Consider the following 24,465-nt stretch of genomic DNA (forward strand, 5'->3'; position numbering starts at 1 on the left):
TCTTCATTACTGTCTTTCTCATCCCCTCCTTGGCAGTGCATAGCCTTGTCACAAAATGTCCAGGTCTTTCCCCATTCCTTGCCAGGTACTAAGGGGCTTAGGCTGCCTGCAGGTGAGGGGTGTAGCACTGTGGCACATTCAGTCATTGCTATCTCTGCTGGAAAGGATCAGTTAGTGCCAAGTGTAGTGCTGTGTGACAAAGTCCACTCGCTGGAGCGCGCCTCCTGCTGTCCATTACAGGGATTAGCTCCGCCAGCTGGTGTGCCCCCTCCAGGCGGTGCCTCTCCCGTCATTGTCTCCACTTGCAGACCAGTCTCAGTCCAATTACTGCAGCGTTCTCTTCATGATTCGGCCCTCCGGCTGTATCACCATCCATTTCTTCACACTTCTGGGGGGTGGGAGGGAGCAGTATCTTAGTTCAACCATCCAACCACTTCCCCAGTGGCAGGTGCGGGGTGACCTGAGCCCATTCAGTACTCTGGGTCCTAACCCAGGGACCCTGTAGATAGCAGCCTCCTGCTGCATCTCCTTAACTTCACTCAGTGCTGCTTCTGTTCCGTGGGCCACTTCCCTGTGACCTCAGCACCTTCTTCACCCTCTTCTCAGGGCTTTCAGTCAGCCAGAAGCTCCCTCTTGCTCCCTCTGTCCCTGCCAGCAACTGCTCTGTCCAAGGTGCTACCCTTCCTGCAGCCCACTAGGAACACAGTCCTTACTCCTTAGGCTCCCTGCAGCAGCTGACTGTCTCTGTCCCTGTAGCTCTCTTTTATGTGAGCCTGCCTGGGCCTGATTGACTGCTCTGTGCAGCTTCTCTCCAACTGGCTGATCCCTGCACAGCCTCCCTAGGCTGCTTTTAACCCCTTCCTTTTCCGGTGTGAGGTGAGCATCTCATCACATGATGTGTTTGAACAGAGGCCACCAAATAGCCATGAAATGGGAATGGCTTCCATTCTCCGACTGGGTTTAGATTTAGAGGCTCCAGAGCCCAGGACCTGCTCTTCTCAGCAGCCCTTCCTGCTCTCCTGCTGGAATTTCTTCCCCCCAAAGACGAATCCTTTGGCTCTGCCAGCTGCAGCTGGTAAATGTGACTAAAAGCACCTGTGCTGCTCCCTTTCAGGATGGGAGCACTCATGCTTTCAAGAGCCAATGCACAATGCGCATGTAGAAATAAAATTGCTGCCACAGAAAGGGACAGTGGTTATGGTGTTAAAGCAACAGGTAGGGAGTTGGCAATATTAGTGGCCTACCAGCACCCATGCCTAGATCCTGATCCAGGTAATGTGGGTCTGCAGCCTGCTCCGGATGCCTGTCCTCTGCATCTCTCCTGCCTGTGGCTCCCCTCACTGGCCACTCCCTGAAGTCCCAGATCATAGTATTTTGTTTAATCCTGAAGGGTCCCAAAGTGTTTCATAAACTCTATATGCAGCCCTGCTGAAATACTCTCCACCCCATGTGCACTGCACACTGACCAAGCCCAGCCTTGTTTCTCCGATAGCTGGGGTTTCAAGGTCTTGCCCAAGAGCCCTGCACCTGTGGGATGGTTAGAGTGGTGGGGGGCAGAGGTCCACACCCAGAGCAAAAGCCAGAGGCTGCAGAATTCCACAGCAGGTCACTGCTCCAGCAGCAGCAATGACATCAGTACACAAGCATGGTGAGAATAGCATAAGGGGATCCTGTTATCTTATGTAGTGGCTGGGCCAAGGGGGGCTGGACTGCAGAGCTGCGCCAGGGCTGGCAGCCTCACATGGGAGAGCGGTTCAAATAGGGAATCTGCAGCTTTCCCCTTACATGCTGCAGTCCAGATCTCACCAATGCTCTTGCCCCCACTAAGGAGCTGCTTGTCATGGCAACTGCGGGATTCCCCAGGAATCGTCTAGGTAACAAAGAATGAGGACTAGGCTGAGGTCCTGGGATCTTTTGGGTAGCAGAATAGGGTGCTGGGGGCAGGACAAGGTCTCAGGAGATTCTGGGTAACAGGATCTACCCAGATCCTGGGGGGAGGGATCTGCTGGGGGGAGGGATAGCTCAGTGGTTTGAGCATTGGCCTGCTAAACCCAGGGTTGTGAGCTCAATCCTTGAGGAGGCTACTTAGGGATCTGGGGCAAAAATTGGTCCTGCTAGTGAAGGCAGGGGGCTGGACTCGATGACCTTTCGAGGTCCCTTCCAGTTCTAGGAGATTGGTATATCTCCAATTATTATCTAGGGCTGTTCCTCGGGCACTTGGGGAGGGGGGTTAATGTTCATGAGTATCTCCGCTACCAGGACCTGCTCTGCCTGAGCCTACCAGCCATGCTGGGGCTCTGTTCTCTGCGAGGCCCAGCTCCGACTGAGCAGTGCCAGTACCTCCCCTTGTAATTTAAGAGTTCTGAGATGTTTACCAGATATGGGTATGGGCAGCTGGCTCCCAACAGCAGCTTGTGATTCTGGCCTGTTCTCTCACACAGTGCGGGAGAGCTCCTGCCTCAATGGAAATTAAAGCTCCCCAGGCCTGAATAGCCAGCAAGTGCCTAGATACTCGTGGCTTTTTTGCCTAAGCTCCATATCACTGCAGGCCTGCAGTGCTGGGAAGTGGGTAGCTGCAGCACCTCCTACATGGGTCAATGGGATCACTACAGCTCTCTTACTGGCTTCTCCTCCCTTTTGGGAATCAGGTTATCTGATCTCTGCATGACCCCCTGCCAAAGTCCCATTGAATAGCTGGGCTATATGTGTGAGAACAGCGTGGAGCACTGACTCTTCCCTGTAACATCTGACATGTGTGGGGTGGCTGGGGAGGATTTGCCAAATGAGCTAAGACTCCAAAGCAATCAGCAAACCAGGTAACGGATTTTGGGAATCACTGGGAAGGGGAGCTGCCTGCAAGGGAGTCAGAACCATGCTCTAGCAGGGAAGTAGCATTTTCTATAGAGAACCACAGAGGGGAACTCCCTTTGCTGACTGGCCATTGCTGGGGGCAGATGGCATGAGCAACCGCAGTGAAATGGGGAAGGTGCAAAGCAGTATTTAGGGGTAGGTTCTGTCCCTTCTCTGTCCTGATTCCCTCTGTTCTTAGACAAATCTGTCAGCTTCTCTGGGCCTTGGTTTCCAAATCTATAACGTGGGGGATTTGTATCCCTAGGCAGAGGATGGAAGAGGGATTTTGAGTGTTCATCCTTTTAAAATGGTTTGAGATCCTTGGCCAAATAACACTATGGAAAAGTAAAGTATTGTTCTTGCCCTTTGAAAAAGCCCTGGTGGGTGTAATAGGATTCTGTCGAAATTACTCTAAACACTTGTAGGATTCAACAGAGCATTAGGTTCTTTCTGAAGGGCTGTTTAAATCCTGCTATAGAACTTGTGAGTCCAATACACTTTAATTATTCTGTCAGATTTAGAAATGAATGGATAATGAAGGGAGGTCAGGCTCTTCTATTCCCCTTGCCTTGTGATATAGGAATGAAAGACATCAGTGACATTGATAAGGTAGCACATTTAAAACTGATGCATTTTTTTACACAGCACAGTACATCAGTCTGTGGAACTCACTGCCACATGGTACGTTGAAGCCAAGAGCTCTGCAGGGTTCAAGAACATTTCAGACATTTATGTGGATAATGAGAATGTCTATAGTATTGGCTTGGATTATATTTGATTTTAGCAGTGATATAAACCCTTGTGCTTCAAAAAAGTGGCCACTAACTTTGGAGGTAGGGGGTGAGAAAACTCTTCCCCTATGGCTGGGATAGTCCATACTCATCTATTGTGAGGTTTCTGGTGTTGTCTCTGTTAGAGACACAATGCTGGTCTTATGTGTATGCCTACTTTGTGCTGGCAGTGCCTATCACTGTCTCTTAGCTAGAGCTGGCTGGAGAATGACCATTCCATTTTGTGACAACTTTCAAGGTTTTGACATTTGTTTTTGTTCCACATTGGAATGGAAACAAAACATTTTGAATTTTTTAATCAAAAGAAACTGTGTCAGAACAGCTGTTTTTGGATAAAAAAGCTGAAGTTTTCAATTCTGGTTTCTCTCTCTGGTCAGAAGTGACTAGAGAGCCCTGGACCTCAGAAATGTTCCTGTTGAAAACTTTGGTGAAATCAGTAAGTCTCAATAAAACATTTTGCTGTCCACAAAACAGCATATTTCAACAAAACTACATCACTGAAAATATTCCGACCATCTCTACTCTTGACCTCTAGGATTTTCCATATGAGATGTTATTGGCCAGTACTAGTGACTCCCAACAGAGATCTGTAGGCAGGGGGTCCTGTTGTCTGGTGGGGAGCAGTCTTTGGGGTCATTTATTTTGCTGACCCATGAAGAGTGCTTAATGGGCTTTCTGTGGGAAACAATGGTTCTGTCCTGGGCCCCTTGTTTCAAAGTGAGGACTTCTTGGTTGAAGGTTTGGGAGTATCCATGAGGTACTTCAGATCAGGGCCTCTTGTGGCATGATGGGGGCAGTTTAGCAGTATGTGAGAGAGTGGGTATTTGCAGTAGGAACCTGTCTGTTACCAGAAGGACTGGCTGGAGGAGAGGGGCAGGGATGAATATTTCTGCTTGCTGCATTGCTTTGTCATGCCCCATCTCTCCATGTATCAGGGGTAGCCATGTTAGTCTGTATCTACAAAAACAACTAGGAGTCCGGTGGCACCTTAAAGACTAACAGATTTCCATGCATCTGAAGAAATGAGTTTTTTTTACCCACAAAAGCTTATGCCCAAATAAATATTAGTCTTTAAGGTGCCACCGGACTCCTCGTTATCTCTTCACGTGTCCACTCATTGGGTATTTGCATTCTATGGGGCGTGACAGCACAGCACATGGAGAGCCCAATTCTGCTTTCACCTGTGCCCATGTAACTCCAGATTTACTCTGCCCTGTTATGACCTCTTGGCCAAGTGTCTCCTTGCTGATGGGTAGAGAGGTGTCACTGACATGGTCAGTCTCCTTCGTTCTCTAATTGTCTTGATTTTTGGTTTTCCCTGCTTCCTTTCTTGCTGTTGCTCTGTCAGTGCGCTGTGCGCTCCCCTCTTGCTGGCTGGTGTGACTGAAGGATTGCACTGCAGTGGTATCAGTCTGCACTGAAGTGTGGAAGTAGCAGGGGAGGCGGATTGGCTGCTGGGTGGCTTCCCTGCTGCTTCTGGAGGTGGGGGGCGGGGGAGCCTCTGCGTTCTTGTGGCTGCGTCAGGAATCTGTGTTATCGTCCTTTCAGTATGAGCAGGAGTATGATTCACCAGAAACTCCTCCGAGAACGCACCAGGGTTTCAAGTTGCTTGAAATATCAGCTAGCAATTCCGGGACTGTGAGTGTGTCAGGTTCACTCCTCAGCCTGGAGTTTCCTCCTCCTCCATCGATCAGACTGAGACTGCAAGAGACTTATTGAAACCAGCTCTTTTTTTTTTTTTCCTCCTGTCTAAAGGTCTTTTGATTTAGGTCTGCGGCTTGTTGAATGTGCAGAGCACCAAATACTTGCCTGTAATGTTTTGCAGCCATCTACAAAGGGCTGTAGAGGCATTTATTAAGCTTCACTTATCCCTTAGCACACTAGGTTATCCTCTCCATTTACTGATGGCGACACTGAGGCACGTAGACATGAAGTGTCTTGGTCAAGGTCGCTCAACAAGACAGTGGCAGAGCAAGGAATAGAACCCAGGAGTCCTGGCTCCTTGCTTTAACATCTAGGAATCAAAAGTTGCTGCTGTCTTTAAAGCTGCCAGGTAAGGGTAAGGTTTCTGCTAAACCCTCTGTCTTGTCACTAATTGTCAAGGGAGCCACATTTCTGTGCAGCCTCATTCTCTTTGATGTGTCCTTTCCAGGGATATTTTGGGTCATTTGTCACCTTGGGTCCATGTAGGTGCTTCTCAATGGATTTTCCATGGTCCGGATGTTTAACATGTCTGCTGGACAATTTCCCTAAACCCCTCATCTGCCTCTTCACCCAGAAGTCCATCATCTCCCTGCAGAGAGACTGATGGGGGAAGTGGCTTATCTCTCTATGTATCTTCAACAGGATGCAACTGTTGCTACTGCCGAAGGCACTGTAAAAACTTGCAGGCAGTCACTTCTGGCTGCAATCCTGTTGGACCTCACAAACTAAGGGAGGCTAGACTTCGTTAGAATGTGAGTAGGAGAACCTCCCCAGAGAAACCCTGGATTAGCAGCGGGGCTTGAGTCAGGATTGGGGATTGGCAATGTTGAGGGAGGGAGGAGCCTGGACTGAAATAACGGGCTGCTGATTGGTATCAAGGGGCACTGACAAAGCAGTGTGTGGCTGAGCCCAGGGCTGAAATTGGTAGGGGGCTGCTGGTCAAGATTGAGGAGGCATCAGAGAGCTGTGTGTGGCTATCTGCACTGTGTTTAGCTCAGGGAGATGGTGATAACCTTTCATGAGCACCAAACTCACCTGATTCTGTAACAGAAGGGGGAGGGAACTGAGGCAAATGCCTGATCTAAAGAGAAATCTTCTGAAGCCATGGCTTGACTAGGCAAATGGGGGCAGCTCACTGGCAATGGTGGTCACTAGGCTCCCCAGGGTTGTTCCGTCCTAGTCTACACTAATGTTAACACGTGTTAGCTAACACATTTTTACATTTGACTTATTTTCCAAGTCCAGGCATGGCCTGGAAGGGGCTTTGCTAATTGCCGTAGAATGGAGCTGGGCAGGGAGGAACCAGGACTCTGCTCTGGAGAATCCCTTGCAATGGGGAACTTCTATTCACAGGGCACCTCATATCCAAATATCTCTCAATGCCAGTGAGATCTGAGAGAAGCCAGCCCCAAAGGCAGCATGGCCTAATAAACAGCAGAAAACAGAGTCCTCTCTAACTCCTCTGCCAGACACAGCGGATAGGGCCCCCTCCAAGCACACAGTCCAAGCTATGGGAGACTTGGAAGGAAACCATGGCTACTGCTCAGACAATTTCTGTGTCTTAGTATGGTATGGACACAGTGTCTGTGGGGAATGTCTTTGTCTGTGCCTGGCTGGGGAGCCTCTGGGGGGGCCTGGTATGTGGATCTCTGTTGTGCATGCAGGATGTAAACAGTTTTTGTTAACTTTTTAATTTAAACATTACCTTTCCCCTTCACTATTTTAATGATTTATTATTGCTAAAAGGGCTGTCTGTATAGCAGGTTCACTGCCTCAGCCACAGAAGCCCTGTAACCACCATGATGGTGCTGTGTCCCACTTTTGTCTGTGCTTGGCGGAGCTGACTCTTGCCCAGACCATGAGCACTCTGTCCTGGTGCTGTGCAGTTCAGAGGGGCAGCTAGAAGGTTAATGACTGAAGTGAGAACAGTGGGCATTTCTCTAGTCAGCTGTGCCCTTGAGCTAGCAGCACAGGCCCCAGTCCCTGTGGAGCCTGTCAGCAGAATCCATAGTGATCAAGTCAGTCTGCTCACCCATGGACAATGGAAATGTTCCAAGCATTGGGGCTTTTATGAGAGAATCTCTGAAACCAGTTTTAAGTGTTCCTTGTCTTGTCTCTAGGGACTTTCAAGCCTGCTTGGAGGGATGGCTGGTGGGTCTCAAGCACCTAGACTCTCTAGAACCCATGGGTTTGGGTTCTAGCAAGGCTGTCTCAGACCCTAATCCCCTCCGCCCAGTACTAGCAGCTTAGTGGGTATGTGTGATTTGTGTACCCAGCCTTAAACCCAAAGGCCTCTTGTCTGCCCTGGATGGCCATTAAGTGTCACCAAGCCTAGGCACATTTCCTAGGAGTAGGAGTTTACACTCCAGTTGGCCATGATTCCCACCATAACTGATGCATACAGTACTGTGCCCTCCCACCTCCCTGAACTGGCAGCATGCTGGTGCTGCTGGGTGTGCTTGGTGAAGCACTTGGAGATCCATTTCAATGAGGTGCTGTGTCTATGTGAAACTTCGGACACCCTGCTGATCTCAAAGCATCCTGCATGCTGTGCACAAGGGGATGGCTACTGAGAGGAAGGATGGCATCATCTCTCTCCCTGCCGGTAGAGTCCCAGCCTCAAGTCAAGTGTGTGACCCTCAGGGCCTTAGTGCAATGTGCTGCATAGACTGCTGGCTTCTCTGGGATCTCTCAGCAGCAGGAGCTGCTGCAGGGCTTGCTTTCTGGAATGCCGTCTGGCAGCAACAGCGGCTTCCAGAGGGGCTGAGGGCTCCCTGCAGGCAGCCTGTGTGCTTAATGCTGCAGTTTGCACCATATGGACCTTCTCCTCCTCTTCGCTCATCCTCCCAGTGTCTCCTTCCCTGTTCTGTTCCCCTCCCCCTGCAAGCAGTTAGATAGAGCAATTGGCCAGGCACTGGGACAGCAGCACTGACATAAATCTCTCCTGGTGTGGAATGAGGGGTATAAATATCCAGAGAGTGATGTGATCTTTCCAGCTGCTATTAATAGGTCCCTAGAGAGAGAGAGCAAGCAAGTGAGACTGGCTGACACTTAAAGGGCTAGCTACTCCCTTATGTGCTGTGAAAATTAATCAGCACCATAGCTCACCATCTTCCTCTAGGCTGAAGCAGAGCCCTCTGCTAGGTGTGTGGGGATGAGGAGGAGGAGGGAGCTGCTAATGACTTGCTAGTTAGGAAGCAGTGATAGGCCAAATGGTGCAGGAGGGATCTCACTTCACTAACTAGAAATGCTTGGGCGGGCTGTGTGGCAGCACTGCACTTGCAGGCCTCCGAGTCCTATCTGGTTTGGTCTCTCACCCACTGGCGAGGCAGGTGCTATCATCTCACATTTTACAGAGGGGGAAACTGAGGTACAACACTGTGAAGGGACTTGCAGGGGTTATGGGGGAACTGGTGGCAGGTTGCCTGAGTTTGGGTCCCGGCTGACCTGACACTGAGGCTGTTGCTGTCTCTTGGACAGCACAGATCTGCAGCAGGCAGACTGGCTGCTCTGCTGCATCTTTTTCAAGGTCCAACATCCTGCTGCAGTGGAGTGAGACTTGGCTTTTCCCCCATTGCGTTTCCCCGGGTCCACTCTGAGCAGGTCAGAAAGGGCATCCATCCCACTGCTGAGCTGATTGAGTTCTATTTAGAGCCCTGGGGTTTGGGTTGGTGCCCAGCGCTTCTGGTCCCTGGCTGGCAGAAATAGCTGTGTTCAGTGTATGGGTAGGGCAGCCTGGCATCATGCAGCAGAGCCCAGGCAGAAGGGCTGGTACCCTGTGTGTGGTGTGGTGTGGTGTGGTGATCTCTTTGCCTGTGCACGGGAGGAGGCTCCTTTGTGGGCAGGGTGGTTTCTATAGGGTAGAGAGTTTAACAGAGCTGAACAAGCAGAGAACAACACAGCAGCTTCCGTGAACAGCTGGCTGGAGGTTCCCCCCAGGAAGTAAAAAGGGAGTGAAGGGGAATGTCTGTATCTTTAGGGCCAACACAGCAGAGGGACATGGGGTGTGTCTCTGGAAGATCCTGGCACAGTATGCAGGGGACTTCTCATGGAGAGTTTGGATACACTGCCCTGTTCCTTTCTCAAGTGCAGAAGCCATCTCACATTGCTGGTGGTTTGTCAGGAGCACAGGGCAGGGGAAGACACCGCTCCCCTTGACTTGCTTCCCCTACCTCTGCCAGGTGACTCTGAGTGCACTTGCCTCTTCCTCTCCTCCCATTGTGGTACTGCATTTACTCTGGGCTCCCTGCTAAAGTGAGCCATCGTTCGTTGCATGCAGGGAACAGTGACCAGCCAGGAGGGATGCAGGCTGCAGCTGCCCAGGCAGCCCATTGAATTGTGAGTGGTGCTCCATGGCTCCCCAGAGCAGATAATGGACCCAGCAAATACCTGGCACCTCATTCCAGTCACCGCAAGACTCCTTATCCCAGCATCCAGGGCAGAGACACGGGAGAGCCCCAGCGAAGGGGTGAGGGTGTGGGTGGAAGAGTCAAATAGATGCTGAAGAAAGGCTGAATCTCTATTTCCTGAACAAACCACGCACATGCCACTTCCCACCCTCCCATATGTGCCCTTTGCTCCCATCTTCCCTCTGAGCACCCTGTGGGGCTATTTAGAGAACTGTGACCAAGGTGTGGTATGGTGAAGACCTCACCTCATTATCCCTGGCAGCACCATGCTGCATCACAACATCCAGCTGGAAGTTCTGGCTGGTATGGAGCTTTCCCCATCCATCAAGCATTTCTGTCTCAGGCCACTATAGCAAGTGCTAAAGCTACCCCTTTGCCCCCTACAAGAGCAGTGACTGTTGGTTGGCTGGCTGGTTCCTCTGCCTGCTCTCACTTCTGCCTCTCTCTTATCTCTCTGCCCCCCAATCCTCCATCCCCTCCTTCCCTCAGCCTTGTTCATTAATTCCTGCTCAGAACAGCTCCCTCTCACCTCCTGCTCCCTCTCCCTCCCTGGATTTCTCCCCTACTGCATCCCTCCCCTCAGTGTGCTGGGTTGTCCCCTCTTGTCCATCAGGTTGAACCACATGTTGACAGCTAGGCACCATGTCTCGTGTGTTTTGCAAAGCACCGGAAAGGCTCTTTCAGTACTAGCAACAACTGGGGCTGGCTGAGAAATGGGCAGTAGGATTTGGGGAGCTAAGGCCTCTGTATTTCTGTTCACTGTACAAATTTGTTCTGTACTCTGGGAAACACCTGCAAAATCTTAGCGATCGATTTTGCGGGGATCGATAGATCGCGTCTCATCTAGACGCGATCTATCGATCCCCGAACGCGCTCCCGTCGACTCCAGAACTCCACCAGAGCGAGTGGCGGTAGTGGAGTCGACGGGGGAGCCGCGGACGTCGATCCCGAGCGGTGAGGAGGGGAGGTAAGTCGGGATAAGATACTTCGACTTCAGCTACGGTATTCCTGTAGCTGAAATTGCGTATCTTACCTCGACACTGCCCCCCAGTGTGGACCAGGCCTTAGAAACATAGGACTGGAAGGGACCTTGATAGGTCGTCTAGTCCAGGTCCCTGCACTAAGGCAGGACTAAGTATTATCTAGACCATCCCTGACAGGTGTTTGTCTAACCTGCTCTTAAAAACCTCCAATGACAGAGATTGCACAGCCTCTCTAGGAAACTTGTTACAGTGCTTAACTACCCTGACAGAAAGTTTTTCCTAATGTCTAACCTAAATCTCCCTTGATGCAATTTAAACCCATTGCTTCTTGTTCTGTCCTCAGTGGTTAAGGAGAACAATTTATCACCCTGCTCTTTATAACAACCTGTTACCTACTTGAAGACTGTAATCATGTCCCCCCCCCGTCAGTCTTCTCTTCTCCAGACTAAATACAGCTTTTGGGTTTTTTTGGTTTTTTTCCCCCTCCCAATCCTTCCTTGTAGGGCATGTTTTCTAGAGACCTTGAATCATTTTTGTTGCTCTCCTCTGGACTTTCTCCAATTTGTTCACATCTGTCTGAAAGTGTGGAAGAATTGTGCTGGGTGTCCTTCCATTCAAGAGAGGACAAGCTTTGAGTGAAAATAGCCCCATTTTATTCATAGCGTATTGAATTGGGGGTGTGTGGTGGGTGCATGTTTCTGTGTACATGCCTCTACTTGGTGGAATTGCTTCTCTGTGTGTCATAGATCTTATACAGCTTCTAGCAAAGGAGGCTTCTCCTTTAGCTCAAGTGGTCAGGGCCTGATTTTTGCCTTTGGGAAGTCTGGTTCTATCCTGCTGCCACCTTGAAGTTCCACACAGCCAGATATGCAGCACAGTGACAGTTGTGATCTCCTGGGTCCCCAGTGTAGCATTTAAATATGCAGCTTAGAATATATTACTGTGTGAATCCCATTATTCCTGGCTAAAAGGCCTGCAAAGCTTATTTTTGGGGGGTGAAGAGGTGGTGTCAATGTAGAATTTTGTATCCATCCTTAGCAATGTGTAATGTTCCAGGACTACTGAACTGGGCATGCTGGGCTTTGCCAATAGTTAGAACCCTGCAAATCTGCGGGGATGAGAATATCCATGGACCATGTTTGTGGATTGCAGATCAGATACGGATACAAACTTTGTATCCACACGTGACTCTACTCATAGTGGTAGGTGTGGGTGCAGGCATTTTCAGTTGGGACAGACACAAGGGGTGCAAGCACCCTCGATGGAGGGAGGGAAGGAGGCATTTGGGCTGTGGGCACCCTGGATGGCTTGCGGGGAGGCCCACAGGCACTCCTGGTGGGGGAGGCATGTAGGGCACAGAGGTTTATTGATTGCTTTCTCTTTTTGCAGGTGTTTTGACCAAAGGGAAGCAGCAGCAGGGACTTGGAGCTCCCTCCACTGTCGCTGCCAGAAGTTTTAGCCAATCAAATGCACCCTGACAATAAACTGACCAATCATGGAAAGACAGGTAACAGTGGCACCCAGTCTCAGCACCATAATGTGAGCCAAGGACCCACCTGCAACCTGGGGTCTAAGGGCGTGGGGGCGGGAAATCATGGCAGCAAAGCCAATCAGATTTCTCCTGGCAACTCTGGACTGAAAACCAGCCAGAACGCTGTCCCAAACTTTGGGTCCTTGAAGGGCAAAGTGAAACGGGAACGAAGCATCTCGGTGGACTCAGGAGAGCAGCGGGAAGCCAGCACCCCCTCACTGGACACGGAATCGAAAGGTAATGCTAAAAAACCTTTGCCTTGGAGAGACTTTCTCTGAACTGTCCCTCGCATCCTAGTGGGAACTGGGTGTGGAGCAGCTAAGAGCCTTCCCTGCTGCCTGTGATCCTGCAGTGCCCCTGCTGGGCTAGCTAGGAGCTCCCCTATTCAGCCTGTGCTCCTGCACCCTTGGGCTGCAGGTGGTGCTGGGATTGGAATAACTGTGAGCTCACTCATGGCGCTGTTCCTACACTACTCCTCACAGCACCTTCTGCTGGGGAATGCTTGGATTGCACTGGTTGGCAGCCTCACCCCAGACACCTTATATACCCCATACTGGGCTCCGTTTTGCACTTGCTTCTAGGGCCCTAGTGAGCTGCAGCATGTCATCAGGAGTTGTGGTGAAAATCCCCCAATAGTGCAGATTTCAAGCACAGAACTGAGACGGGTTTTGTTAATTGTCTAATTGCTGTTGCCAAAGATCTGACTTTTTGTGGTGTCCTTGCAGCTGTTTTGTTTCTGCCCAGCTGTGGTTAGAGGGAGTTGGTGTGAGGGTCGCTGGTTGAAGAGTTAGTGGTTTTGTTTGCAATGGATGACTTCTGAGTTAAATCACATGGATTCCGGAAAAGGGCTGAGTCAGCACTTCCTGGCCGTTGGCTTCCCCGTTCTAACCAGCCTCCCACAGCTTGTTGGGCCTTGCAGAGCACTGTGCCAAAGGGCTGCATGTGGCACTCGCTACAGCAGACCTGGGGGCATTTTGCCAGTGAGTTGCAAAGTGAGAACCTCAGGAAGTATCCTTGGTTCCTCTTAGGGGACATCTTTACACGATTGCCTGGAGCTTCTCTTTCCAGTAGCACTGCTGCTCTGGCCCATATTCCAGCACGTCTCCTGATCAAAGATCTGTTTAGGCTTCTATAGGAACATAGAAACTGGCAGGCTGGCTTGGACCAGAGCAGCATCCAGCCCAGTGTCTTGTCCCTGACCATGGCCAGTGCTAGCTGCTTCAGAGGAAGGTGCAAGAAACACCATTATAGACTATGTCCTGCTTAAAAGGAAGGTTTCTTCCTCGGTGACAGTGCGAGGTTGGCTAATGCCCTGGAATGTGAGAGTTCATAGTCCTGGCTAATGGGATGGGGATGTTCTTATTATCCATGTAAATGTTCAATCCTTTATTGAATCCAACTATGCTTTTAGCTCAGAGTACTGAAGCATTGATTTGAACAGGTGAATTATTAAAATAACTCAGGAGATTCAGGCATTCTAGACTATGTAAGTTCTTTGGCCTCCCAATTCAGCTACAGCTCACTGATGTCTATCTTGAATCTAGCCTCTCAACACTGTTCTGTGTAAGAGGCTCAATGAGGGAGTGACGTCTTGGGGGTTACAGCAGAGGACTGGAAGTCACCACTCCTGGGTTCTATTCCTGGCTCTGACACTGACATCCTGTGTGACTTTAGGCAAGTCTTTCCCCCCTCTCTGAGCCTCAGTCCATCCCTCTGTATAATGGGAAGGGGACAATACCCAGTCTTGCAAAGTGCTTTGAGATCTTCAGGTGACAAGTGTCATAAAATGGCAGGGTATTATGGCACCAATCCCTCAAATGGCCCTAAACCTCCCTTCCATTTTCACCCCTGGAAATCTCTGTGCCGCAACCTTGGGCTTAGTGCCAAAGCCTTCCATCACTTGCAGCAGGAGCCAGGTAGCATTTGAGTATATGTAGGGCCCTACCAAATTCACGGTCTGTTTTGGTCAATTTCACAGTCATAGGATTTTAAAATCATAAATTTCACAGTGTTGTAGGGGTCCTAACCCAAAAAGGAGGGGGGGGGTGTGGCAAAGTTATTGTAGGGGTGTGTGGTTCTGCTACCCTTACTTCTGCGCTGCTGCTGGTGGCATTGCCTTCAGAGCTGAGCAGCTGGAGAGTGGTGGCAGCTGGCTGGGAGCCCACTCTGAAGGCAGCACCACTACCAGCGGCAGCACAGAAGTAAGCCTGGTATGGTATTGCCACCCTTACTTCTGCACTCCTGCCTGCAGAGCTGGGCCTTCAGTCAGCAGCTGCCATTCTCCAGCCACCCAACTCTGAAGGCAGCAGCACAGAAGAACGGGTGGCGTGGTATGGTATTGCCACCTTTACTTCTGCACTGCTGCTGGCAGGGCACTGCCTTCAGAGCTGGACACCCGGCCAACAGCTGCTGCGCTCTGGCCACCCAGTTCTGAAGGCAGCGCAGAAGTAAGGGTGGCAATACTGCGACCCCCCCTGCAACTCCCTTTTAGGTCAGACCCTCAATTTGAGAAACATCGGTCTCCCCTGTGAAATCTGTATAGTATAGGGTAAAAGCACACAAAAGACCAGATTTCACTGGGGCAGACCAGATTTCACGGCCTATGACACGTTTTTCATGGCCGTGAATTTGGTAGGGCCCTAGGTATATGGATTCCTTTCAAAGAATAATAAAGTATCTCGTATTCCAAGCTGCTTGTGTTTATAGAGCTGCAGCCTGAGATTCATCCTCTGAGGCAGTTGGCGAGGATGCTTACTAGCAAAGATATGTGCAGAGCTCTCTCTCCTGGTCACATGCCACGGATGGGCTGATGTGAATACAAGGCTCCACCCCCCACCTCCATCCTCCTCCAAAAAAACCCATGGACACTGCGTTGGCAATGCTGATCCTTGCTGTATGTTACTCTTTCTTCCTGCCTGCTGGGTGGTCTTGGACACCTGTGGAACTGATTTCCAGGGATGCTGTGAAAGCCAAAAGTATAACTGCGTTAAAAAAAAGAACCAGATAAGTTCATGGAGAATAGATCCAAACCAGGCTATTAGCCAAGATGGTCAGGGTCACAACCCCACACTCTGGGTATCCCTAACTCTCTGACTCCCAGAAGCTGGGACTGGACGACAGGGGGATGGATCATTTGATAATTGCCTATTCTGTTCATTCTGTGCCTCTGAAGCACCGGGCACTAGCCATTGTCGGATTACAGGATGCTGGGCCTGACCGAGTATGGCTGTTCTGAGGATAGTGAGACGGACTCCTGCCAGTTGCCTTGTTGAGAGCCCATTGAACCCATGGGGCAGGAAGCCATCTCTGGGGCAAAGCTACATCCCTGCCCCAATGCAGCGTGTACCTGTTGCTTTGGCCTAGCTGAGCTTCTGTGGTGGTTTTTTCGCAATCATGTCCCTGCTGCCCCTCCCCCCTCCCTTCCCCTTTAATTCTGCTCTGATTGGAACTAGTTGCCATTTTCTGGGGGCAGGAAGGGGTTGTTAGTAATTTTTCTTGTATGAAAACCAGTGGTGCATCTCTCCCTGCCAGTCACCATCCACAGCTGCAGATTCAGACCTCTGGGGAGAGAGTCTAAATGCTGAGGCCAAGATGTCAAGGGAGAGTGCTTGTTGTGTCTGGCTGGGAGGAGAGCTGGGGAATGTGAACCCCATGCAGGGAGGGGAGTTAGAGCAGGAGCAATAAGGGAGAAGAACTTGGCTGAGACTGAGAGGGGAAAATTTGGGCTGGATGCCAGGCAAGTGCCCACGCAGTGTGATGGCTCAGGCTGGGGAATCGTCTCCCAAAGGGTGGGTAGGAGCACCATTCCTTGGCACATTTCTGCTACTCAGGGCAAACCTCTGGGTGGGATCCCATTGGGAACAATTCTGCTGCAGCCAGCAGGGAGATGGGAGTTGACAGGCCTCTACTGAGCCCCCATGTCAATCTGTTGTGCCAGACTGAGCTCTTGTGAATGGCAGAGGCGGCTGGTATTGACTGAGCTTTCCTGCTCAGCATTCCAGCAGCAGCTTTGCCTTCCCTGGCTAATGTGTGGGTCGCAGCTCGGGGATGGTGCTGGGCTCCAGCAAAAGCTTCCAGATCCCTGACAAACAATCTCACGCTGTTTTAAACAGTTCTGTGGCAGCAGTTTGAGCCCAGCTCAGGCTATGATCCCGTCCCCCCATAGGTGAGGAATGACTGCATTGGAGAATGGGTCCCAGCCTGGGCTCTGACTGCTAAATGCCTTTTTGCAAAGCCATGCTCGCAGGGCCTCACCCACAGCACAACCAGGGCCTTGCTGCAGGCACAGCACAGTGCAGCCAGTGGTCTCTGGGCAGAGAAGGAAATGCTGCTTCCAAGTTGTGCACTGTAGGAGGAAGACTTGCTGCAGCTCCTGCACTACTTGGGGATAGCAGGGCTCCTGACCCGCGTAGGGCTGTTCAGTCATTGGGCAGGAGTCCACATGGCTCCATGCTGGGTGGAATTGCTGTGGTTTAGTGCAGGAAGCAGACAGAGGCTGGTTGTCAGGGCCAGGGTGATGCCTGTCACAGGGAGCTGAACCCTTATACATCTGCCCCTCTGTTCATTGGACTCCCCCGGCTGGTTTTGCTAGCATGACCCTAAGTGCCAGGAGATGGTGGGGCAGAGCCCCAGCCTACTCAGTCCATGGCTGTGCCGTGGCACTTCCCACTTTCTGACAGGTTCTATCCCATTGCAGGGGAGGTGGCTCCCCGCAGCAAGCGTCGGTGTGTGCTGGAGAGGAAACAGCCATACAGCGGGGACGAATGGTGCTCAGGACCGGACAGCGAGGAGGACGACAAACCCATCAGCAGCACACACAGTGAGTATCCCCTCCCCAAACAGCCCCGAGGTCACTGTATGCCCAGTTCCTGTCCTGGAGTCTGTCAGAGACAGCAGCGATGGCAACCAAAGGCTCCCAGAAGAAGCTGTCTGCTGGCTTAACAGGGCACTTGGTGAGGCATGTGGTGATGCTGCAGGGTTGTGGTATTGCACACTCTGTGTGTGTGTGTGTGTTATGAGGGACGTGTGGTGCTCTGCAGTGGATTTTGTGCAGTGTGGTTTAGGTGGTGGTGTGCTGGAGGATTGTTGAATGCAGTGTGAGGGTAGGAGGGGTCGGTGTGTGATATGGGACTGGATCAGTCCCCCAGCCCTCTTGGCCCTGTCTCCACGAAGGGACATTTCCCCCCCAACCCCCCAGGACAGGTGGACTGGCCACGCAGGGCTGTTGTGCATGGCTGGCACTGACTTGGCTTCAGTACTATTTGGCAGGCCAGTGAGCATGCACAGAGTTCATCATGTTCTGTGAGCGCTGTGCTCAGAGAGCCTCCCGCATGGATTTAGATCCCTGTTCACACTGTAGTGTTGGACCATCCACTCTGGAGTCACTACAACCCTGCCTGCAGGCGGTTGTGCTCTGGCATCGAGGGAAATGCTCAGGCCTGCCAAGAATCTGGACAGGGCTGAGTTAACCAGAGTGCACTGCACACTGCCTTAATTTCTGATCAAGGCTTTAAATCAAGTTAAAAGCTTGCTCTGAGGCCCTGACGGTTTTTATTGTAAGTCTCTCTGGGGAATGGTGACGTTTTATCAATAGGTTTCATGTGGCTCTTAAGCCTTCGCTTCCTCATTCCCCCATCTTGGTCCTCCCTCCCCACCCATTGGAATCTCATATGTTAAAAAAGTGTCATTTTGTGTTTAGCTGGAAGCTGAGGCACTTCCCTCGGCCTAATAAATAGCACAGTGATAATAATAATATAATAATAATAATAATAAATAAAAAGTGATCTATGTCGGGGGGGAGGGGGGGGTGAACAAACTGAAGGTCCCACCTGCCTTCCAGAAACAGCAAAATCCTTTGAATTGTTGCATCTTGAATTCAACGGTTTTCAAACTGTGGAAGTGAAAATATTTTTGAGGCAGCTGGGTCAGGTCCATTTGGGTCCGTCCTTCACATTCTCACCATCCTGCCAATGGCTTTCCCAACAGACAAGTTCCCCAGCTGCTGGAAGAAAAAACTAGATTTGTTTCCCTGGATCTATCTATCCCATTCACTTCCCTTTCTCTCCAGAATTGTGTTTAAATTCTGCTCACAGCAAATGGAACATGGTAAAGTCATTAAGAAAAGTGTGAAGCTAAGAGTTTGTGAATCAGAGCAATTGCCCCTAAAATGATAGAGGAGATTTTCCTAGATAAATTTTCATGATGGTTTGTATTTCTTAAAACTCCAGACACTTTTAGCCATGAATACCTCCCCCACATCCTCTCCGACCCAGGCTCCCAGTTTGACATAAGGGACTCACGTTGTTATCTTCTCCATCCACATAGCTGCAATCTTAGCTTTCAGTAAAAAGACTGTACAGGATAAAGACTGGTTTGCCACATACTCTGAAGTATGCTTCCAGTTATTGAAGCAAAATGCATGCTATATATCCACTACAACATGAACCCCTCTCCTGAAATATGTGCTAACCTCAGAATGGCCAAGAGCACATTGCAACAAACATCAAAGCAACGTGCTCAACCGTACTGGCTCTCTCTCTCTCTCTGTGAAAAGATACAAATGTCCTTTGAGAATGGAGGTCTAAGAGGATGATGGAATCAAGAAAGCAATAGTATCTTCAGCCAGGAAGATTGCCCACTCAAATCTCTTAATGGAGACATCATCATCAACAGAAGCAAATAGATGCAGTATCACAAGCTCTAGTCACATGAAACCACTCTTTCTGAAGCAGTGCTAAATGCAGTCCCCAGGCTTCTATATCAAACTCTTTGATAGTCTGAACCGTCCATAAATGAGCTTGAAAAGGCAATCACCTCCCTAGTACCAGGACAGGCTACAGGAAAAGAAGGAATTCCAGCTGAAGTACTGGAATAAGACTTAAACATCTGCCCAATGTCTTGTTTGCCTGGTGGAGGGAAGGAAGGGTATTGCAAGACATGAATGATGCCAACATCATAATGCTGTATAAAACCAAAGGAGAATGGAGTGATTGCAACAACTACAGAGGAATCTCTTTCCTTAGGATTGCTGGTAAGGTATTTGCACAGGTCATCCTCAAAAGATTCGAAGTTCTTGTTGAACGCATATATTCAGAGAGTCACTGTATCTTCCATGCCAGTAGATCAACTATCCACATAGTCTTCACTAAGGCAGCTATAAGAGAAGTGTCAAGAACAAGGAAAACCTCTCTAGATGGCCTTCATAGATCTTACAAAGGCTGTTGACCTGGTCAGCAGAATGGGTCTTTTCCAATTGCAAGAGAATTTGTTGCACCCCCTCTCCCACCCACAGTCCTCCTCAGTCTAATTCAATCTTTCCACAGTGGCATGAAGGCTACAGTCCAATATGATGATGATCAAGCTGATTGCTTTGTAATCCACAGTGGTATCAAACAGAGATGTGTTTTGGCACTAACACTTTTTGATATATTCTTCTCTCTGCTGCTTTGTCATGCTTTCTCATCTAGCACTGAGGGTGTACGGACAACACTTCAACATTGCACATATAAGAGCTAACAGCAAAGTCAAACACCTGCTGGTAAGGGAACTTCTTTGTACTGACAGCACACTGTTTGCCACACACAGTGAAGAGGACCTTAAGCAACGTGGCGGCAGCTTTGCACTAGCTTGTGACAAATTTGGACTAATCACTGGTCTAAAGAAGACCATGATTATGGCACACATGTGTGGACTGCACCAGAAGTTTTAATAGCTAGTACTGTGTTAGAATTTGTCACAAGTTCTGTTATCTAGGATCAACTGTTCTGGATAACCTACCTCTAGATGATGAGCTTAATTCTCACATTGGAAAGGCAGCCACCAGACCCACACCAAGGTACGGGTCTACCAGCTGTGTATTTTAATTACACTGCTGTATAGTGGCAAGATTTGGACCACCTACAGTGGACATGAGTAGGCTAAACACCTTCCACACCTATCGTCTTCATCATATTCTAAATAGCATGTGAGAAACCCAAAGCTTCTGACATCAAAGTACCTGAGAAAGCAAAATTGCCAAGTCTAATCAGATTCAAGGATGTTTCCAGGAGTGACTTCAAAGATTTTAATATAGACACTACAGGGTGGGACGATGCAGCTAACAGGCCACACTGGTGGGCTGCCCTGCACCAGGGAGTCAAAGAGGCTGAAGAGATGTGGTTGAGGGAGAGGAAAGTGAAGACAGTAAAGCACAGGAGGCCTCAAAGTCTTAGTAGTGTACTAGCTTCCTCTTCTGGCCTTGTGCCTTCTGCCTGCATTATTTATGGCAAAGACTGTTTCTCAAGAATTTGATGTTTTAGCCACTTGCAGTGTTGCAGCACAACGCACAGTAACTGAACTTATTTGGCTGTTTCATTGTCATCTTTCAAGGCTGCCATTCCATGTTAATGCTTCATAAAGTTGTATGGGAGTCTGACTATCTTTGCTGCAGGAAAGCTGCCAGTTGGAAATGTGCATTTCTGCATCACCCTAGAGAGAGGATCCTCCCCTCTGCTGTGCAGGCCTACAGCTGGGTACAGAGCAAGGCAGGCAGACAGGCAGTATAAAGAAAATGGACAAGCATACAAGGAGCTGCAGAGTTGCCCTTGTGTCTGACTCAGTGCAGTGCAAACAGACAAGGGCTTACAGCAAGTTGCTGTTCAAGGCTCCTCCCTTTAGATGGCTGGGTTTGAGGCAGTATAGCCCAGGGCACTAGACTGGGAGTCAGGACTACTGGGTTCTCTACTTGGCTCTGCCACAGATTCACTGGGTGACCTTTGGCGAGTCACTTCTCCTCTGTGCCTCAAGAGAAAGGGATAATGCTGCCCTGCATTTTACAAAACACTCTGTGATCCATGGGTGAAAGGTGCAAAGTAAGACTAACTGTTATTTCTGAGGCTTGCTGTGAGCAGATCATCAGGATGCTGCAATGTGTGACAAGAGAGCATCCAGCTGGAGAACAAATGGCCATTCTCCTGTTAGAAATGGCTGGATTTTAATAGTTCTGCATAGAATTTTGCCAAATCCGGCACCATGATCCCCATAATGTGGCGAGGAGTGAGCCTTCCTCAGACTGCCCCCATGACAGAGACAAGAGCCTGGTTCCCCTCCCAGCACAGAGACTCTAGGGAGTCTTGCTCAGAGACACAGGGTAGTCTGGAGAGTGCGCAGAGGAAGCTCTGGGTGAATCCTGGCCTTGCCCCCATTCCGGCCTTGTCCTTTATTTAATGCCAGAGCCTCGTAGTTCACATGAAGGGGCAGTAGCTTTACACTCCCAGTCAAGTTCAGGGCCTGGGGGGATGTGTGATGCTCTGGCTTCAAGGGGGCTTTGTGCAGGTGGAAGTGCTAATGCAGACTATCTACTAACTACCTTCCAGCTGTCCATAGGGCGCTGTGCAAATGCAAAGCGCTAAGTGTTGTTGTTAATTACAATTAGTATTAATATTAAGTAGGAGTATTATTAAATAATTGATAGTGATTAATTATTATCGCTCCAGTGTGCAGTGTCCCCTGAGTGTCTCTGTGGAATTGCCCTGGAAGGGGAAGGCTGGGGGTGTTTGGGGCCTATCACTCACCAGGAGGGAAAATGAAGGGGAGGAACTAAGCCACTCCCTGCTCCTCGCATATCTCTGGGAGGCTGTCGATATCCAGGCACAGAAAAATCCCTGTTGTGTGCTGCCATCTGCTGGAGGCTGGGGGAATGCATAGCCCTGCCTTGCTAGCGGGAAGATGCAGGAGAGAGGCCCTGCTCCCCAACACATGCGGTTTTTGTTCTTTTCTGTGTTTTGTAAGGGGATAAACTCCAGGGTAGAATGTTGGGCCAGAGACACTGAATCCTCTTCTCACACGCACCTCTGACACTGGCCCTCAATCCTGACTCTCAGACTCCCTGCTACTTCAGTCCTGGGCTCCCTCGACACACACAGCTCTGCCAGTGCCTCTCATTCCCAGCTTTCAGATCCCACTATTCCAGCCCCAGGCTCCCCTACACCATAGGCAGCTCTGCCGGTTCCCCTCAATCCTGACCCCCCAGCCTTGAACTCCTGTGTTATACCGACCTCACTCTGGTAATTGCCCTTAGCCCAGACATTCAGTGTGTGCTGTTTAGAATCAGAGAATCTCAGGGTTGGAAGGTACCTCAGAAGATATCTAGTCCAACCCCCTGCTCAAAGCAGGACCAACCCCAACTAAATCATCCCAGCCAGGGCTTTGTCAAGCTGAGCCTTAAATCTTCTCAGGATGGAGTTTCCACCACCTTCCTAGGTAACTCGTTCCAGAGCTTCACCACCCTCCTAGTGAAATAGTGTTTCCTAATATCCAACCTAGACCTTCCCCACTGCAACTTGAGACCATTACTCCTTGTTCTGTCATCAGGTACCACTGAGAACAGCCTAGATCCATCCTCTTTGGAACCCCCTTTCAGGTAGTTGAAAGCAGCTATCAAATCCCCCCTCTTTCTTCTCTTCTGCAGACTAAACAATCCCAGTTCCCTCAGCCTCCCCTCATAAGTCATGTGCCCCAGCCAGGGCCGTCCCTAGCTATTCTGGGGCCCTATGCAGCCCCACCCCCCATGGCCAGGCCTCCCCAGGGCATCCTGCTCGGTGCTTCCCAGCAGTTTGTGTTATGCTGATTGTTGGTAACAGCTGCTCTCTCCTGTGTCCTCTGCAGACTGTAATGTAGCAGATCCTGCAATGTCCACAGCCCCGCAGCTTGGTCCTGGGTCCAACCCGCTGCCGAGCCTGAATGAGACCAGTTCTTCCAATGCACCACATGGCGCTGCTCCTGGCCTGCGGCCCGATGCTGGGGGCAGTGGAGGTGGTGGTGCCGGAAAGCAGCCTTCCCAGTTTGTTTATGTCTTCACCACTCACCTTGCTAACACGTAAGCGGTAAACCCCTGTGTCCTCCCCAATCCTCCCCATTGGCTCTGGCCACTTGGGTTGGTCTACCCCAGCTGCCTCCTACATGCTGCAGTTAGCAGCCTCTGGAGAAGGTGGGGACTGGAGGTTCCCTGGGTTGTCCTTAGCATGACACCTCCCCCTACCCCCAGTCCACATTCTCCTTAGCATAGTTGTCAGCTGCTGGTGGAGAGACTTCATCTTAAACGTGAGCTGTCTCCTGGCAGTGCCCTAGCGCTGCCACCTGCAACAGGAGCCACAGAGTGCATTTGGCCAGATGTATAATAAAAGGTCATAGGAGCACTGAAACATGTGTTGGCTGCTGCCAGAGGCAGGATACTTGGTTAGATGGATTAGTGCTATTATCTGGAAGGGCCCTGGGAGAACAGATTGCGGTGGGAGGCACTGGGTGCTAACACTCCAGATTATTGGCTGCCTTCGACTTGCTCCCTTCATTCTTTTGCAGTATCTCAGCCACTGATTCTCGGGAAACATACAGCTTTAGAGTGCCTGCTTAGGTCATAGCTAGAGTCCTGTGAAATTCTTTTTATTTTATTTTTTATAATTTTTCCTTTTATTTTTGGGGAACTTTGTGCTTGTTTTATCCATGTGGGAGGGGCTGGGTCCTGCTGCCAGGAGAAGTGGGAGGCCCTCACCCCATTGCAGCAGCTCCTATCCCGCAGGACCTCTCACTCCGAGTATTAAGACCTGGCACGTGGAGTCACAGTGCTGCTCAGATTTGGCCCAGTTGCCCTCCATCCGAGGACCGGGGTGTGGCTGGGCCAAATTTGAGTGAGTGGTGGTGCAACACTATCTGCTAGGTCACAATGCTACTCACTCAGATTTGGTCCGGCTGCACTTCCCTGTCCTTTCCTGTTGCGATGGCAGAGGGATGACCAGGCTAAACCTGAGCAGCATTGTGACCCCTGTGCGCCAGGTCACAAAGCTCGGTGCAAGGAGCTGGGCCCAGCCCCTGCCGTAGGGAGAGTTTTCATTTGATAGTTGTTTTTGCTTTTATGTTATGTTATTTCACATTTGCAAAGAACATGGGGTTCTAGTCCTCGCATATCCCAGTGTCTCCCTCCCAGGCTATATCCCTCTGGCAGCACACAACCACCAGTGCAGAGCACAGCACAGTGCACAGTCCAGGGGGTGGGGAAGGGGAAGTTGCAAGGCAGAGAGATGCCCTGAGATCTGTGCAGAAGAGGTGGAAGTTCAGTGCCAGCTCTCCTCTGAGATTCCCACGATGAGCCCAGGGGGCTTGGGCACTCCCCTAGGGGGCCAGCGGGCAAAGGTAGCCCTGCTGGGAGTTCTCAGCCTGTGGAC

General features: G+C 50.3%; 1 protein-coding gene and 1 long non-coding RNA gene across 11 annotated transcripts in view; one reads left to right on the plus strand and one right to left on the minus strand.

Moving 5' to 3' along the window:
- The window catches only part of BCL9L (BCL9 like), a 130,875-nt gene that overhangs the window by 95,695 nt on the left and 10,715 nt on the right, over positions 1 to 24,465 (plus strand). For all 10 annotated transcript variants that reach the window (XM_039496454.1, XM_039496448.1, XM_039496455.1 and 7 more), the window contains 3 exons: positions 12,127 to 12,505; positions 16,965 to 17,087; positions 22,913 to 23,123. In XM_039496454.1, coding sequence (XP_039352388.1) covers positions 12,205 to 12,505; positions 16,965 to 17,087; positions 22,913 to 23,123 — 635 coding nt within the window. In that variant the 5' untranslated portion in view covers positions 12,127 to 12,204. The remainder of the gene's footprint in view (positions 1 to 12,126; positions 12,506 to 16,964; positions 17,088 to 22,912; positions 23,124 to 24,465) is intronic.
- Positions 15,031 to 24,037, minus strand: LOC120375658. The gene is made up of 3 exons (XR_005586670.1): positions 23,978 to 24,037; positions 18,097 to 18,266; positions 15,031 to 15,228 (listed from the first exon to the last, which is right to left on the minus strand). It is a non-coding gene; the product is annotated as an uncharacterized LOC120375658 (long non-coding RNA).

The sequence above is a fragment of the Mauremys reevesii genome, linkage group 12 (assembly GCF_016161935.1).
Source record: "Mauremys reevesii isolate NIE-2019 linkage group 12, ASM1616193v1, whole genome shotgun sequence".
NCBI lineage: Eukaryota > Metazoa > Chordata > Testudines > Geoemydidae > Mauremys > Mauremys reevesii.